The sequence below is a fragment of the Mus musculus genome, chromosome 19 (genome assembly GCF_000001635.26).
Source record: "Mus musculus strain C57BL/6J chromosome 19, GRCm38.p6 C57BL/6J".
NCBI classification, from domain to species: domain Eukaryota; kingdom Metazoa; phylum Chordata; class Mammalia; order Rodentia; family Muridae; genus Mus; species Mus musculus.
In genome coordinates, this window is record NC_000085.6 from 32,491,801 (window position 1) to 32,510,683 (window position 18,883).

At 42.8% G+C, this 18,883-nt stretch overlaps 1 protein-coding gene across 1 annotated transcript in view; it reads left to right on the plus strand.

Annotated features, from left to right (window-relative positions):
- Minpp1 (multiple inositol polyphosphate histidine phosphatase 1) overlaps positions 1–18,883 on the plus strand; it is a 29,602-nt gene that overhangs the window by 6,032 nt on the left and 4,687 nt on the right. The window contains exons 3-4 of the mRNA NM_010799.2: positions 2,071–2,168; positions 6,584–6,717. Coding sequence (NP_034929.1) covers positions 2,071–2,168; positions 6,584–6,717 — 232 coding nt within the window. The remainder of the gene's footprint in view (positions 1–2,070; positions 2,169–6,583; positions 6,718–18,883) is intronic.

Here is an 18,883-nt window from a genome sequence, read left to right on the forward strand (position 1 = left end):
ACTTATAGTGTAAAAGTTGCCTTTTCTGAATTATCTCTTAGTAAAATAATACAAGTAAAAAAAATCATATACATCCTTTAATTTTGGGAAACTTTAGGACTGCATGTTAATGTGGGAGAATGGTAGGTTTTAGTAAGTGAAAAGTCAAGTGGGGTTTGTAGCTTTGTCTGTAGAGATTCTGAGGGCATGAGGTTCTCTCTTGAACTGCTGTAGTGGAGTGCTTGCCTGGAGCTTGCCATCTGTAGGGGACGCTTTGGAGAGTGGAAGCAGATGGCCGTAAGAGGAAACATGGTCACCTAGCAATGGAAAATTAAGAAAATGAAGTGTTTTCTTATTTTCTAGAACTTTACAACTTATTGGATATTGGTAAATACTAGTAGGTAGAGAAGAGATATTGTGTCTCCTACTGTGGATTAGTTTCTAAGATATTAGAAGAACGCATTGGAGGGAGGGAAAGGTTGAAATCTCCCGGGCCTGGCTTGGTGATGTGTCTTCTGTTTGTTTTGTCATTCGTTTCTGGATATAGATACACCACTTCCTAGTCTGAGAGCTAAGACTGAGACTCTAAATGAGCCATGTCATGGCATCAGACATGCGCAGTATCAACATGCCACACTGACTTATTACGTGTTGGGAAACATTTCCAATAGCTTTTATGTCTATTCCTAGAGAAATACATTTTTATGTATGTGAGTACACTGTAGCTGTCTTCAGACACACCAGAAGAGGGCATCAGACCCCATTACAGATGGTTGTGAGCCACCATGTGGTTGTTGTGGATTGAGCTCAGGACATCTGGAAAAGCACTCAGTGCTCTTAACAACTAAGCCATCTCTCCAGCTCCCTTTTAAAAGATTTTTATGTGTGTTTGAGTGTGCGTGTGTCTGTTTTGTGTGTGTGCATGCACATATATAACTACATGTGTTGCCTGGTGCCTATGGAGGCCAGAGGAGGAGGTCAGATCCTCTGGAACTGGTTACAGAGCATTGTGAGCTGCTGTGTGGGTGCTGGGAGTAGAACTTGGATCTTCTGTAAGAGCAGCCAGGGTTTTTAATTGCTGATCCATCTTTCTAACCCCAAAGTGTATTTGTTGTTGTTGTTAAATATTTACCTCAGACATTCTTTAAACTGAACTGATATGGAATGCATATAGTATCAATTAATTAATGTTGGTCCCATTTCCTTTGGGAAAGAAAAAACAAACAGTAAAATGAACTGGAGTAATGCTAGCACCCCTGCAGTTTGCACCTCATCTCTTCTCTCCATCATTAAGTGTTACCCACTTGTTTACCAGAGAACACAGTGCTTGGCTGGTGTTGACCAAGGCCTCCTTTAGAAGCCCAAGTACTCAATGACCTATCCCTTCTTTTAGTACCCATTTGTGCCTAAGTAAAGCAGTTAGCAGTGTAAAAACCCCTGGTTCCTTTTTCTGAAACCTGCTGTGATTTCTTGGGCAGCTAAGTTTGAAAAGCGACCATTCGTTCCCTCCTTGCTGTTTGAGGTTGTCCTTTCCTGTGTTCTGCTTGGAGTCAGCGTCTTTCTCCCGCCCCTTCACTCTCTTCTTCCGTCTCAATCTTCCATGGTGTCTCTGGTTATGTACCTAATAGTTATAATGTGAACTATTGTGTAGTTTTAAAAACTGATAATAAATATACTTTATCGTTATTAATGTTCAAGTTGGGAACTAAACAAGACCTTGGCTCTCCTTTTCTCCCTCTGAAGTTATCAATATCAAGTTCTATTTAATAAGCCGTTGGGCTAACCCTCTGTTGGGTTTCCTAGGCAGCCTGCACTTAGCAACCAACTAGTTCTAAAAACTAAAACAGTTTCCATTTCCAGAGGGCTGCGTAGTCTCATTGGATTGAAGTGTCTCCCACACGGTCCCCTCTAGTGGTGCAGCTGGCTGTTGGCATCATGCAGGCCAGGCTTTGATCCTCCGTCGTCTCTTCTCCAGAAACTCCGTTTTTTCAGCTGTGCGTTTAACTATGCACGTAACCTTTTATGGGTCTGTAGCCTTTAAAGAACCAAAGAAACTAGTAACTCACACATTTTACCTGTTCTCTTCCCCAGACTTAATTCAGGTAGCTTTTTTCACCTGTTCATTTGACCTGGCAATTAAAGGTGTCCATTCTCCCTGGTGTGATGTGTTTGACGTAGATGATGCAAGGGTAAGTATTTTGTTTATATTTTTTCCTCATGGTTTTTGGTCATTATTTGAATTTTTTCTTATTATTACTTAGAGCAGCTTTTCAGAAAATCGGTAGGATTCGGGTATACAAACTGCCCGGGACTAACTCCCGATATTCCTAAGTAAGGAGAATAAATGCTTAAGTGGGTAAATAATTGGGTTCATGGAACTCAGAAAAATGGTAATTTGATTTCTAAGTGGTGCCCCTCGTCCCAATTAAAAACCGACTGCTTGGACAGGTGGCAGGCTAATATAAAGCTGAGTGGGCTGCAGAGAGAACCATTTTCCACAGACCTGATTCACCCTAAGTAGTTTTCCTGAGAAGCCAGTTCCGATGTTTGACTGAGATGCTGCCTGGTTGCACCTGCTGGTGGCCATGGTTCACTTCAGTTTTCATTTCCTTTGTTTTCACCTGATTATGGACTTTTAAGGACTATAGGAAGACCTCCGATCTTAAGGGACTAAATTCTGTGTGATTCGTGAGTGCTGGGTGTAGAAAGGGAGGGTGGGACAGTGTTCTGGATTGTCCGGGATTATAGACCTCTGGGCCTTAGTTACCTTTACGCATATGTAAATGCCAGTGTTTCATATGGGAACCAAAAATTGCTTCCACATTCTAAAGAAATATACTCCTTGCCAAATAGAGCACGATTTGAAGCCCATGAGCTGCTTTGTTTTGTTTCATAGCGGCTCGGATGAGCAGTAACATGTCAAAGGTCACGCCGCCACGGTTCTTGTACCAGTGTAGGAGGGGCTCACGGGAGAGCTGAGGGGAGTGAAGCATCTCAGTGGATGACCGCTCTAGGGTGCTGAGTGCCGGGGTACACGGGTGTCACGTGTGTCGTTTCTTCCCCTCTGTGCTGAGTCAGTGCTGGGTGATTACTCCCCAGCCCGCAGTGACCTCTTGTACTGGGCTCAGGACTCATTACTTAGAAACTTCCCAGCTTTCCTGCCTTTAATGTGCCCTGTTTTGGATGAACATAGGATTTGTCTTTGGAACCTTGTATTTCATCTGCAGGAGTGTTTTTGTGGAGATAGAACCCAGGGCCGTGATTTCCAGGTGCCCTCCCCTCATTCCAAGTAAAAACCTGCTTCTGGGAGGAAGGATTGTTGAGGCCAGTGTAAAGCCGAGTTACCTCAGGACGGTTTCCCACAGACCTGAGTCTATGGGTTGGGCTGTGACATCTCCGTAGAAGTCACTAACCTTGCTCCCCGCTTCCTTCTGCCCTCTTCTGTTCCTCCTCCCGTCCGCTTTCCGCCCACCCCAGCCAGGTTTCTGTTCTGTATCTGAGCGACAGCACGAGGTGCCTGTCTTCTTTTCCCTGTTTCTCACTTTCATTTCTGGACCTGTGCTCCCTTTAGACGTCTTTCTTCTCCCTCATTCCACCTTTGGCTGGACACTTTTAAAATGAAAAGAACACCATTAATAATGTTACCAGTGTAAGTACAAAGAAATCTCTGGTCACCGTTCCCATGTCAGAACATCTCCTCTCCTCCCTCCTCCTCCTGCACGGGTCCAGGGGGTGATCAGGTGATCAGGAGATCACTTTCAAGATTATAGAAATGATAATTTCTGAAAAAGGAGAAATGTCATTTAACTTGTTTGCCAAGGTTGCCATAGTTGTGGAAATGTTTGGGATGTGATTCAGTTGGCTGCCTGCTTCCTTCCTGTTCTGAGTGGCTCTGCCCATGTGTGGCCCCTAGTAATGACCGACCACACCTACTTCCAGAACACACACCACTTTCCTTGAGGTGGTCATCACCTGCCTCTGCTGACCCTGCCTGTGTGCATCCCTCGACCACCCTTATTAACTTCCTTGTCTTTCAGACATTTTATTCTTGCTTTCTGTACATTGTTTCCTTCCAGCAGGTGATTTCATGCATGGCAAAACCTGACGCCACATCTGTCAAACACCTCAGGGTGCCCCTGGAACTTTTGATGTTAAAGACATCTCTTTTCAGAATTATGTATTTCTTTATTCCTATGAGTCCTCCCTCTTATTTGTTCCAAAATGATAGGGTGAGCACTTGTGCATCCAAACAAGACCATTCTCTTCCATGCCATGGATAGATGACCATTCATATCATGTTTTCAGGCATCACAGTATATATCGTAATCACACCATAGAACGGACATCCCAACACACAATTTTTTACAGGCATCTTAATAAAGCCCTCTATAGTTGCTGTTCTTAAATTCAGAGTCTCTTCAAGGATGTCTGATCCATTTGGTGGTGTGTCGAGACTCCTTCCATCTGGAAAAAGGACTCTAGATTTCTTTCATTTGCTGTGCACTGGCATCCCATAGGAATCTAGGCTTTTTTTTTTTTTTTTCCTGCAGAATATATTGGGTATACCTAAATACATAAGTTCAGATTAAACATTTTTGACAAGAATTCTACTTGAAATCCTTCTAAATGTTTCCCATCATAAAGAATGATGTCAGTTTGTCACATCCTTGATATGTTTGATCACTTGATGAGAATGTTGCCTGCCAGGTTTCTGTGTTGTGGGTTATCCCTTTTGCTTTGTGTGATCAAAGAACTTATGTAAGCAACCATGAGTTAACAATTTGAAATACATGTTCAAATAAATTAAGAGTTTCCTTTTATCCGTAAAAGGCAGTTAGTTAAATATGTCTTGTGGCTACATGACTGGCCCAGTGGTTAAGAGCACTTACAGTGCTTACAGAGGACTCAGATTCGCCCACACTGTGGCTCGCAGCCTTCTTTAACCGTGGGAGATCTAATGCTTCCTCCGGTCTCCAGAGGCACCATTCACGAACACACACATGCACATAACTTTTCGTAATTAAAAAAAAAATTATATAACTCTGTCTTTTAAAGTTCTTTTTTCAGTGATTTGATTAAAAATAACTTTATCTGTTAGCCCTTGGAACTCACACAGTGAGGCAGGTCACACGGTGAAGCACTCACGGATGAATCAGATTGTACCAGGGATTTACCTGAGGCTAATTCACTGCTAACTCGGGCATAGTTGAAACATGATTGACTAAGCGATTCTTGTTGAAGTTGGATGGTGGGTCCACATGAGATTGTTATATATTACTGTAGCATATTTTTGTGTTTGAGATGTTTGAAAGTTAAAGATGATGGCTTGGTGAGATGGCTCAGCTGGTAAAGGTGCTTGATGCCCAACCTGACAGCCTGAGCTGAAGTTGTCCTCTGCCCTCTGCCCTCTGCCCTCTGCCCTCTGCCCTTGACATGCACCAGCCCATACAAAGATGTGCTTCTGTGTGTGTGCAAACACACACACACACATACACACTAAATGTACAGTGCATTTTAAATGAAGAGACAATTACACAGTTCTCAGCACCATGGAGATTTTTGGTTATCTGGGGCCTTGTGGATAGATGGACCCTTTCTGCTGTTATTTAGCCAACAGTTGTTATAGTGGGTGTTTTATGTCCGGTGTTTGCTTACAACTGAAGATTCTGACGTCAGATAAGCACATGGAATAAAAGATGCTAACAATATGCTTGCCTGTGGTGATGGGACAGTTAAGACAGAAGTCTTGTTGGCAGTCAGGCAGGTCTTTATAGAGATTGCAGAACCAGCCACTCCCTGTCACATTGCCTGTTTTTACAGCTCTGCACCATCGTCTGTTGTAAATGTTCCCAGAGTACCGTACTCTGTGGCCAACTTTTGTGTTTAAGATGTTCACATAAAAGTCATTCGCCTTATCCAGATCTGCCATCTGGTAAACCTGTCCCCAGCCTTTTCAACAGCAACTTCTCTTTAGATCTTTGACTCTAGTTATTTGCTTCCTCAGATTTTCTTAAGTCAGTTACGTAACTTATACCTGGCTGTAAGCCTGTTGAATCTGCATCTTCAAGCCTAGTTCATGACATACGTGTGCATAGGGGATTTGTAATGGTCACTTGTCACTGTTTTCATTCCTAATGCTATTGTGTTATCTCCGAGTAGATTAACATACTTTTACCTAGTTGCCTTTATTTTGAAATCTGTGCGTTGTATCTTCCTTCCCCTTTGCTGACTTTGAGGTGTTTGTTTGGGATCCAGCACACTGGTCTAACTCTGTCCTAAACTTTGACTAGCACCAAGATTCTCTAGGAGCTCTTGTCTTAATATTCTCACAAATCTGCATTGACTATAAGTCAGAAGGCGTGGGACAGAGCCCATGGCCCTCATTTCCCATTAGCCCTGGTGCAAAGTTTTGGTGCCACAGGTGTTGGTGGGTGCTGGACCGTGGAGGCCTCAGATGCCCGGGGCGGCAGTTGTAGGCCGTGAGTGCTAAGCTCTGCTGCCTGCTCTCTAATGGAATTAGTGCAACTTCTCTGAGAATTATTAACAGGACTTTGTTACATTTCTGGAACTGTATTAGAATTACTTCTGAAATGTTTCTCTTTAGGTTCTGGAATACTTAAACGACCTGAAACAGTACTGGAAACGAAGCTATGGCTACACCATTAACAGCCGGTCCAGCTGCAACCTATTTCAGGACATTTTTCTACACCTGGACAAAGCAGTGGAGCAGAAGCAAAGGTAAAAGCGTCTTTAAAAACGTGGAGTACAAGCCGGGCGTGGTGGCGCACGCCTTCAGTCCCAGCACTCGGGAGGCAGAGGCAGGCGGATTTCTGAGTTCGAGGGGGCCAGCCTGGTCTACAGAGTGAGTTCCAGGACAGCCAGGGCTACACAGAGAAACCCTGTCTCGAAAAAACAAAAACAAACAAACAAAAAAACCCCGTGGAGTACATCTGGAACTTACTATTTGTAAGCTTCTGGAAAATACCATACAATGCATAATTTTTTTTAAACTATATTTTTATAAAACCTTGATATGGTAATTGATATTAACCAATCAATATATTAGTTTTGTTGCAGTCACACTTGGTATTGTCTCCTGATGATGGTGTTTTCTCTCACATTCCCTTTGTAACAATCACTGCGGCTGCGTGTGCACTGTAGTGTGGGGGCCCTTGCCTTACGTGTGCACTGGCCTTTATCCGCTTCCTGCCGCAGTGGCACATGGCTTCTTTCTAGTTTCTGTTGTAAAATGGCTTCTGCTATGAATATGCAAAAGACTTTTATTTTAAAAGGGAATCTGTCCTTTGAGAAGAATCTTCTGCTAGCATTCCTACTTTTGAACTCACTTTTACAGTATGGCGGGAGGGTACAGTCACTGGTAGAGTGCGTGCCAGGTGTGAGGTCTCCAGCACCAAAAGCAAACAGAAGTTAAAGCTTCGGCTAGAAATGTGTGGTGGGACCTCAACCCTGTTTCATTTGACAGACGTTGACCAAAACGGGGCAACAAAAGCTGGGGATGGTCTGTTTCAGTGTGGTTTGTACTGAGTTTTGTTCATACAGCACTAATTTGTAAAATGTTCTTGGGTTTAACAGGGGTTAGAGGAGGAAAAAAAAAACCTAATAAAACAAAATCCCCAATTAGATTAATTTGGTTTCTGCTACCAGAAACAGTTTTTAACTTATATATGTTTATTTATTTATTGTGTGGACGCCAAGGGACAGCTTGCAGGACTTGATTTTTCTCTTCTACCATATGGGTTCCAGCTATGAAACTTGGGGCTTAGCAGCCAGTTCTGTTATCAGCTAAGCCGGTCTCCTGGTCCAGCCAGAAGCTTCTGGGGGGTGGAGATTTCAAATAAAGATAATACTTAGGATAGGAGTTAACTTTTTCCTGTTTGATTTTCTGAGTGACTTCCAGCTCTTACACTTTATGAGATAACAGACCTTTCCCATTTGATCATTGTTCATTTGCTCAGTGCTGAGTCTAAGGGATGATACATTTATAATTGTGTCAGGAGGCTCTTAAACAACTTTATCAGTAATGTTTTAAAATAAATGAGAATTTCTGTATACTGAAAAATCAGGATAGTATGAGGAAATTCCAAATAACCCCAGCCCCAGAATTGAAAGACCTAGCTATTGGTTGAATAGAAAGACCTAGCTATTGGTTGAATAGAATTCCCCCCCCCCCCGCCCCCCTTTTTTTCTTTCTTTTTTATTATGTAGCTCTGGCTATACTGGAACTACGTAGAGCAGGCTGGCCTTGAATTCACAGTTCCTGCCTCCCAAGTGGCTGGGGTTAAAGGCATACACCGTCACACTTGGCTATGGATGAGTGGAAATCTTATCAAATCTCACAAGTTTTCTTGTAGGAATTGAGAAGTTAGTTCTAAACTTACACAGAAATATAAAGAATCTATAGAAATGAAAATAATTTTGAAAAAGAACAGAAAATCCAGATTTGTCATACTTCTGTGAGAACTTACAGGAAGCCTTGTGTGATGGTGTGCACCAGGAATCCTAGCACTTTGGAGGCTAGGACAGAATTATGAGTTTGAGGGACACCCTGCCTCAAAAACAAGCAGATAGCCGTAGACATAATAGAGTCCTAGTCAGATAGATAGAGGGCTACAGTAACATTGTGAAATAAACCCATATATAGTAGGCCCCCATATCCATGGGTTTCCCTCTTTGGTATTTATTTAACTACAAATCTAAATTCACATGGGTCCTGAATATATAGAGTCTTTTACTTGTCAATATTCTCTGAATAATGCGGAACCTTTCTATCGCTATTAGAAATAATCTGGGATCATGGGAAATGCATGGCAGTATAAATGTAAGTCCTCTGTAAGGACAACATCATTTTATATGTGAGTTTCCACAGGCAGTCGCAGAACCAATTCCCCAGGAATACTGAAGAACAACTATGTATGTTAAATTGGTTTTCAACAAAAGATGCCAAGGCAATATGGTGAAGAGGATGCCGTTGGTAACAGATGATGCTGGGACACTTGGGTATCCATGCTAAAAACAAGATACTTAGACCTCTCATACTACTAATAAGAAGGAAGTACAGATCTTACTGTAAGAGAAAAGAATAGAAATAGCCTAATTATAAGAGATTAAACTCAGTCATAACCTTGGATTAAGTGAGGCTTTCTTAAATGTAATGCCCAAAACATGATCCGTTAATAAAAATTCATTAAATAGATTTTTTTAATTTTAAACTATTTTTCTCAAAGGGTACTATTTGGGAAATAGAAAATATTTGCAAAACTTATATACATATAGTAATTTGAATCCAGAATGTACAGAGAATTACATCTTACTTAGTAAGAAAATGCGCACACACACACACACACACACACACACACCCCTTGAAGGTATAAAAGAGGGCTTACAGGTATAGTGGTAGAATATGCACTTTAAAAGTATATAAGTCCACTCATTGGTTGAATAGGTGTTCAATGTCTCCTTCCTCTCCCTCCCCCCAAAAAGTACAAAAGATTTGCATAGATATCATTAAAGAAGATACATGGATGGCATATGAGAAAACGTTCACCATAATCTTCTATCATCTGTCACCGTGGCTATCAGTGTCTCAGTGAAATGCCACTTAGCACCCTTAAGCTGGGGAAAATGAAAGGATCACCCTCACTCATGGCTGACTGGAATGTAAAATTGGAGACCCTCCTTGGAGGACAATGGCCGTTCCTAACATTAAACATCTGCCTGACGAAGCAGATCCATCCAGTGTGGCCACTCGGCAGTGATGGAGATCTTCAGATGGATTCTTATGCCTTGGGTAGTTCAGATTTTGTAATGGTTTTTAGGTTGTGTAATTCTTCCTTTTAACATTAGATGGCAGTATTGAAACCATTGTGCCATGATGCCCTTGTACAGGGGTGCAATAAATGTGTACTGCTTTGTCAATTCGCACATTAAAGCAGGGCAACTTGGTCTCTTAAAGTTCTGAGGAATTTACTCAGATTTTAGGTTGTTTTTTAAAGTCGGGGCTGTGGGGCGTAACTCAGGGGCTGTGATCTTTTTAGTGCTGAGTATTTAAGGATGATAGACTAAATCATGGGAGAGTTTATATAAACAAGTTGGCTGTTCCCTAAGTTCAGATTCATGTGTCTACCTGCTTTTTGGATGGACAAGTTTTCATTTTATCCTGTGTGGGTTTATGACATTTTCAATATACTGCTCTGTCTTGAGTAACTAACGCAGTGCTTTGTATATAGTCGGTGCTATACGTGTGTATGACGAGTATGTGGTATAGACCTGGGTAATGACGAGTATGTGGTATAGACCTGGGTAATGATGGAGTGTGTGGTATAGACCTGGGTAATGACGAGTATGTGGTATAGACCTGGGTAATGATGGAGTGTGTGGTATAGACCTGGGTAATGATGGAGTATGTGGTATAGACCTGGGTAATGACGAGTATGTGGTATAGACCTGGGTAATGACGAGTATGTAGTATAGACCTGGGTAATGACGAGTATGTAGTATAGACCTGGGTAATGATGGAGTATGTGGTATAGACCTGGGTAATGACGAGTATGTGGTATAGACCTGGGTAATGACGAGTATGTAGTATAGACCTGGGTAATGACGGAGTATGTGGTATAGACCTGGGTAATGACGGAGTATGTGGTATAGACCTGGGTAATGATGGAGTATGTGGTATAGACCTGGGTAATGATGGAGTATGTGGTATAGACCTGGGTAATGATGGAGTATGTGGTATAGACCTGGGTAATGATGGAGTATGTGGTATAGACCTGGGTAATGATGGAGTGTGTGGTATAGACCTGGGTAATGATGGAGTGTGTGGTATAGACCTGGGTAATGACGGAGTATGTGGTATAGACCTGGGTAATGATGGAGTATGTGGTATAGACCTGGGTAATGATGGAGTATGTGGTATAGACCTGGGTAATGATGGAGTATGTGGTATAGACCTGGGTAATGACGGAGTATGTGGTATAGACCTGGGTAATGACGGAGTATGTGGTATAGACCTGGGTAATGATGGAGTGTGTGGTATAGACCTGGGTAATGATGGAGTATGTGGTATAGACCTGGGTAATGATGGAGTATGTGGTATAGACCTGGGTAATGACGAGTATGTGGTATAGACCTGGGTAATGATGGAGTATGTGGTATAGACCTGGGTAATAACGAGTATGTGGTATAGACCTGGGTAATGATGGAGTGTGTGGTATAGACCTGGGTTATCTCCAGCGCTGCTGCTTCTCCTGTACTGTTTACCTTCGTGCCTCCCACACAGCTCAGTGCAGGGCCACTGGCATTCTGAACTCCGTCCTCCTCACTTTCTGTATCTAGTCATTGCCTTGTGGGTTCTGTGTGTGTGTGTGTGGTGTGTGTGGTGTGTGTGTACATGCATGTGTCTCACAGCATGTGTGCAGAATTCAGAGGATAGCTTGAGGGAGTCAGTTCTCTCCTACTATGGAGAATCAAGGGGTCAAACTTAGGTTGTGAGACTCAGAGGCATTTGAACCATCTCTTCAGTTATATTAAATTTCCAGTTTACATTTTCTTTATCCTTATTGCTACCATCTCAATTTAGGGTAATACCTATTTTCTAAAAAATTTAATTAGTTTGCATGTATATGTGTGTAATAGCTATATGAGTGTGTGTGTGTGTGTGTGTGTCCATGCTCAGATGTATGCATGTGTGTCTGTGTGTGTGCAGGTCAGACACCAGTGTTGACCCTCTTCCTCTGCTATTCTCCATCCTGCTTTCTGAGACAGGATTTGTCTGTAACTAGGTCACAGGTTGAATTACATGGGTTGGCCAGTGAGCTCCAGGGACCCTCTTTTATCCCTGACCCAACTCTGGAGTTACAGACACCTGCCACCATGCACAGCTTCTTATGTGGGTGCTGGTGATCTAAGCACACCCACTGACTGATGCGTCTCCTCAGCTCCCACCTAGGTCTTAGAAACTGCCTGCCTTCAAGGCTTCCCCTGAGTTTGGTCTTATTAACGCCACATCAGTATGGTCGTCTTCCGAAGGGACAGTTCTGATCATGTGACTGGATTGCTGGTGTTTGCTTAGTCTCCTTACTGTATTAATCATTTCTTAATTTTATTATATTTGCATAATAATTTCCTTGTTGGCACGTGTTTTTAAACTAACTTTGTGCATGTTAATAATTCCAATGACATCATAGTGACCCTTGATGTACTTTACTTACTTTGCTCTGGTTCTGTAGTTGTTATTTTAGAAGTTCCATAACTGTGGGGGGGCTGGAGAGATGGCTCAGCGGTTAAGAGCATTGACTGCTCCTCCAGAGGTCCTGAGTTCAAATCCCAGCAACCACATGGTGGCTCACAACCATCTGTAATGGGATCTGATGGGATTCAATGCTCTCTTCTGGTGTGTCTGAAGTCAGCCACAGTATATTACTCATATAAATAAAATAAAATAAAATAAATAAACAAGGAAGGCAGGCAGGCATAACCTTTAAATGCCTTGCTCAATAGAATTGGCTGGCTTATTAAGAAGCATATTCTCTGTCATATAATGATTCTAGCAAAATCTGAATAAATGTCTGAGAACCTCTAGGAATGCTGCTACCAGTTAAGGCAGTACTCTCACCCTTCCTAACGCTGTGACCCTTTATTTTTTTTATAGTGTATCAAAGATTTTTTTATTGTTTCATTTATTTACATGCCAAATGTTGTCCCCCTTCTCAGTCCCCACCTTTAAGAGTTCTTCACCTCATCGCTTTCTCACCCTTGCCTCTGAGGGGGGACCCCACCCCCCTAGCCACCCCCCTCATGCACCCACCCACTGAACCCTTTAATACTGTTCCCCGTGTTGTGGTGACTCCCAACCCTAAAATTATTTTCTTGATCCTTTATAGCTGTAATTTTGCTACTGCTGTAAATTGTAGTGTGAATATCTGCGTTTTCTGATGTTCTTAGGTGGCCCCTGTGAAAGGCTCGCTGGCCCCTCGGGTTGGGAACCACTGAGTCACTGGACTCAGCTCATTTCAGCTCAGCAAGTCCTTGTGGCACGGCAGTGACCTGGGCATAGTGGGAGATGTTGGCAATGCTGTCAAAAGTGACCAAGAAGAAAGTTCTGATCGTTCACACCCTAGTAAAGATAATACTTACAGTGATTGAGACCAAAGTCTACGGATGATTAGAATCCTGTGATTAATTAGACAAGTGAATAATTCAAGGTCAGGGTAACTAGAAAAGGCTAACTGGCCTTCGGTGAAGTGAGTAGTATGGTAGATCTCTCTTGATTTTAGAACCATATTCAGTGTTTCTCAACAAACTTAAAACATAGGGGGAGGTTGAGTACCAAAGGCATTGTGTGCAGATATACCTGAGTTTGTACACACTTGCCTCTTACCAGTGTCTCACAACAAGTGCATACCCAGTCAGTGACTCCTTGGTTTGATGGTTTGACTTGGATAATATAGTGGAATAAATCGTGGGCACCTTTCCTAGACCAGAGAAAAACAAGCGCACGTAATGTGTGTTCTAGATGTTAATTTAAAATGCTCCCTTTTTTTTTTTTTTAAATTTGTGTTGCTGTAAGGTTCAGGTACCCCTCTTCTCAGAACACTGGCAAGTGAAGCGTACCCACAGAACCACAGGTCTCATGAGTACAGAGCAGTCCTCATGCTATTTTTGAGCACTAAGGGTGTTCGTTTGCGTGCAATAGAGATTATGCAAAGATGCATACCTTCAAATTGTCTGCAAGAACCCAGGTTCCAGATGGGAGGGCACTCCAGTAAGAGCATCTGTATGTAAAACCCAAAATACTCAGGGGGTGAGTTGGAATGATGAGGTCACATGCAAGTCTTTACGGGAAGAGATGTCTTTGTGGGTAATCAAAGACCAAAGAGGTGCTCTTACCAAGCTTCAATGTGTCCACTCCTCGTGTTGTGCTTACAGCTGCATTGAACTACAGTTAACATAAAGTCATCTATCTCAGCATAGAAGTAGTACAGCTGGCTCGATCTCACCTGTGTGCCTAAGTCATTAGCTCTCCGTCTCTTTTTAAGGTTTATTTTATTTTTACGTGTGTGTGTGTGTGTGTGTGTGTGTGTGTGTGTGTGTTCCTGCACATGGCAGAAGAGGGTGTCAGATCCCTTGAAGCTGGAGTTATATGCATTTGTGAGCTATTCAGCATGGATCTAGGGAACAGAACCCAGATCCCCTGCAAGAGCAAGGAGCTGAACTCTGTGCCGTCTCCCGGCCCTCTTCTTTGTCTTTTGCTGATCTGTCTGACCAGGAGTCCTCTCTTCCCCGTGCATCTGAGCGTTCACCAGTTTGGCTTGTTAGCCTTGGAAGTGTATTTTGCCGATGCCTTCCTCCTGGGTTCCCATGTGTGAGTCTATGTGTAACATAATGGCTGACGTTGAGAGCGGCCCCTCTGGACTCCAGAGCTCCCTGTCCCGAAGTATATCTGTTCCATGAGTTCCTGCCAGTGTTCCCTCCCTGGACCTCACTCACCTCAGGGCTGCCATGGCCTCTGCCCTCCACCCTCCACCCTCCACCACAGCCTGCAGACGCTAAACAGTCAGCCTGGACAGCTGCTGGGTTCAACCCGTTTGCCTTCTCTCTTACTCTGTTGTCTGACTGAAAACTACTGTTTCATATAATTCTAGCTTCCTAATGCTAGTAGGGAGGACAATAGAGCTTTATCCCTGTTCTTCTATCTTGTGAGCTTAATTTCTACATATTTTTACATAAAAAGGACATTTGTGTCATTTTCATTCCAGGCTTACATTGCCAAATGTGTACTTCTCCAGAGATCTACTGCAGTCAAATATTGAAGACTTGTAAACAAAATTTACTTTTTGTAATTTTCTTCTCAAAGCGTCTCATTGCTCTGGCAGTTCCAACCATTTGTATGTGCTCTTACGTAAGTGTGCACATTGTGAAATTTGTCCGAAGTGCCATCTGATAGTCCTAGATCATGTTTGAAAGCATAGTTTGTGTAACGCCAGTTGCGTGTGAAACATAAATTAAGAGCTTAGAAAGATGTAGCTGTGTATGCTTAAGGGAAAACATGCAATTATTGGGTCTTCTTACTGAGCATTTTGAATTGCTTAAGGCATTTACCTACTTTGAACATTTACATAGTTTCATTTCTTGGTGTAATTTTAGTCTTCAGATTAAATTTGGTTTGAATTGAAGACAATAAAATCTTCTCGTTTATTTATATAATAAAGGATGCAATTTACAAAGCCACCTTCTTCCTGGGTAACGTTAGGTAATTCATTTGATACACTGGACTTATTCTCTCTCAGGTCTGATTTAGGAACTAAGGAGGTGGCTCAGTGCGTAAAGTGTTCACTGTGTGAGCCATGAAGATCTGAATTTGAATCCCCAGCACCCATGCAAAACCAGGATGTGACAGCACACTTCTGTAAGCCCTACACCGGGACTCAGAGAAAGGCAGAAAGAGAGCCCTAGGGCTCACTGGCCAGCTGCATAGCCCAGCTGCTCAGCTGCTGATTCAGGAGAGATCCCAAGTCAGACATAAGGTAGAGCATGAGACTCCACTGCAGCTGAGGGGCTGTAGTCAGCTAGTGCGTGCTGGGGCGAGGAAGGGGTGGGGTCATTCTTCAGTGGTGTGGCCATTGGATGCTGCCTGTGCCTATGCTCACACAGGCAAGCTTAGTACATTTCACACATGCGCATGATCTCGCTTCAGCATAATTATCTATCACCCTTTCTGGTTCTGTCCCCTTCCCACTGAACCCCCCTTCTTTCTAACAAGCCCTTCTGATGTTATTTGTGTGGATGTGTGTGAGAGGGTGTGGTGGGGGCGGGGAGAAGGAGGGAGAGGGGAGGGAGAGATTGAGGACACAGGCACACTGATTCCCAGTTGCATCACTTCATTCGCACTTCATCCTAACTTGGCTCTGGAGTGCTGACTCAGCAAAGGTTGACCGTGACCTCCAGGCGCACTCTCTGCGCCTTGGGATACAGTCCAGGCAGAAGCTGGGCAGGTGGCGCTTTCGTGAGGTGCTTGGTTGGGCCTGCATGAACGTGAACCAGGAGTTGGCTTACAACTTGATGGACCTATTCAGTTTTAGTGCTTGGAGCAGTGGCAGCGTGTTCCTGAAAATGAACTCTGATTGCTTCCTTATAGGAGTTAACTGATTTCTCTTTTCTCTCTCTTCCTGATGGGCCGTGAAGTGAACAGCTCTACCCAGCCAGGTTCCTCCTGCTACACAGTGCTCTGTCCATTTACCTTGTCAGGAGGGTGAATGTGACTAAGCCCTCTGAACATGAGCCAGAATAAATATCCCCCTTCAAAAAGTCAGAGCCTTTATCAAAACTGTGAGCATACTTTTAATGACTGCTGATAAAGATTCGATCATATACTCTTGTATATTTGGTTTGAAGTATTTGGAATGGTGATTATAATATAAGCTGATCAAAAAAATTCAAAATAGTAAAACTCAGAGGGTCACAAAAAACAATGCAAACAAAAAGATGAAAGCAAGAAGAGAAATTGTTGGGAAGAAGAAAGGTTTAGAGGGAGTGAGAGAAGACTAGGGGGTGATAATGGCCAGCACACAGTGTATACACGAGAAACCCCACAACTCACGGAACAACTGCCCATAATTGAAGATCCTTACCCCATCCCCCAACACACACTCACACACACTTTTGTTGTTCCAGTGTAATTTAGAAGAGAAAGTGATATTTTTTAAAATGCCCCCAAACAGAAATTTGAGTAAGTCTCATGAAAGGGCAGGCAAATGTAAATGTGAACAGATGTTTAAGGACTATATTAACCCTTCGAAGGGGATGTTCCCCTTTTGACATACATGTTTCCATAGATGTCGTTGAACAAAGGTATATCTGATAGTTTACCAATAGATTTGAACAACGAAGTAGAAATCAGTTCCATACTGCTGCTGTGTCTTGTTTATAAGTGAAGAAGAGCGTTCTGGCATTCTTAGTTATAAGTGGACCCTTGACTTTGAACTTACTGATTTTAAAATAATTTTTAATTATTGTCTAAGGTGATTTGAGTCATATCTCAGAACCAATTCAGATGCTTTTCTTACACTCAGAGCCTCTGGAATAAAGCTGTTCTTGCTGGGCAGTGGTGGCGCACGCCTTTAACCCCAATACTTGGGAGGCAGAGGCAGGCGGATTTCAGAGTTCAAGGCCAGCCTGGTCTACAGAGTGAGTTCTAGGACAGCCAGAGCGAGAGAGAAAGCTGTTCTTTAGGAAAGCCTTGACGAGTTGAGGTTGCTTTGTCATCTGGTTATTTCTCTAATTAAACTTTAAGTAAAACTTAAATGCCCAGTGATAACTAAGTTGAATTCAGGCTATGGGAAACAACATAATGAAGAAAAGCATATGTTTGAGACTTAAGCAGTTAATGCTCTGAGCTGTTACTAATGGAAGGACCATGTAACACAGTCTGTCATGGTCTCAGACTTAGCCCAAGTACCCAAGCAGCTAACTTGGAAGGAGTTAGAGCCAACCAGACTGCATAGAGAACTCTCCCTGACCTTAATTTAATGTTCTTCCCGTTGCTTAATTGAAAGTAGGCTCAGTTTGCCTTCTTACCCTTACAACCTCAACATAGTTATCTATTGAACTCTTTCTGTGTTGTATTTGAAATGAAAAAAAATCAAGAATGAAGTTAGTGTGTGCGTGCGCGCGTGTGTGTTGTGTGTGTGTGTTATGGGTGTATGTATGTTTTGGATATACAAGGCACTCCCTGCCTGCATTCCCAGAAGCAGGGAAGTGGAAGCAGAAGCATCAAATATTAGACAGCAGCCTGGGTAAATGGTGAATCCCAGGAGAAATCGGCTCTGTGGTGAGACCCAATCTCTAAAGTCAAAGCAAGGACAGATCTGGAAGTGTAGGGATTGGCAGGATGCTTGCCCCATGTATACAAAGCCCTGGGTTTAACCACGAACACAGGAGAAACAAGAAATTTTAACAGTTTTTTTTTTTCTTACTGTATACCACTTCTGACTAAAAATCTTAGGTAGATGGTCCTCGCCTTTAATAATCCTTGGATGAATTTATGCCAAGTAAGAACTTACACCCTGTGATTTGATATGGACATGCCTTTAAAGTTGGTGAATCCAGATTCCTAGACTAGAAGCCTTGTGACGTAGCACTGACACACCGCGCAGTCTTGCAGAACTCCCAGGTGGAATACTGTTCTGTTCCCAGAAAGCTGGCTTGAGATTATTTTAAATCAGCAGTGGTTTGGAAGTAAATGAGTGTCTGTTATCTTAAATGGCTTGTCCTACTCTATACAAGAATTTCTTACACACGGGGATGTTTCGGTTTTTCCCAGATCACTTATTTTAGATGGTCCTTTGTTTTGGCTCTGATTGTATCTATTAAACTTAGCCACAGGCTACCTGGACTTTTTATTTATGTTTGGTGCTTTGGGATATCTGGTGATTTCTAAAATATGCTGCTCAGTCAAGTGACTGTACTACTTGCTGTGGTGTTTGTCTTCAGTGTGGTATTTACACTTATATTTTAGAACGAGAACCAACCTGAATGGCCTCTTGGACTCTAAACCCTTACACCACTAATGAGTATGACCTCTGACCCCTGCTGCTGGAGCTACCCCAGCTCTTATGGTCTGTGACTATTCGCTCTCACACATTGATTTGCTGCTCTGTGCCTCATGCTAATGTATTGCTATGGGTCAGTCCAGCAACTGCAGAGGAAGTGGCTTATCTTCCTTTGGCATAACTTGCTGAGTGTGTTCTTGTGCCCTCAGAGTTCAGCTGTGGGGGACCCACCTTCCACTGTCCTCACTTCAGCAGATGCTCACGTTTATGAGGGCTTTGACCCAAATGAGCTTGCATCCAGAGTCAGAATAGCAAGCCACACATTTATTTTGAAT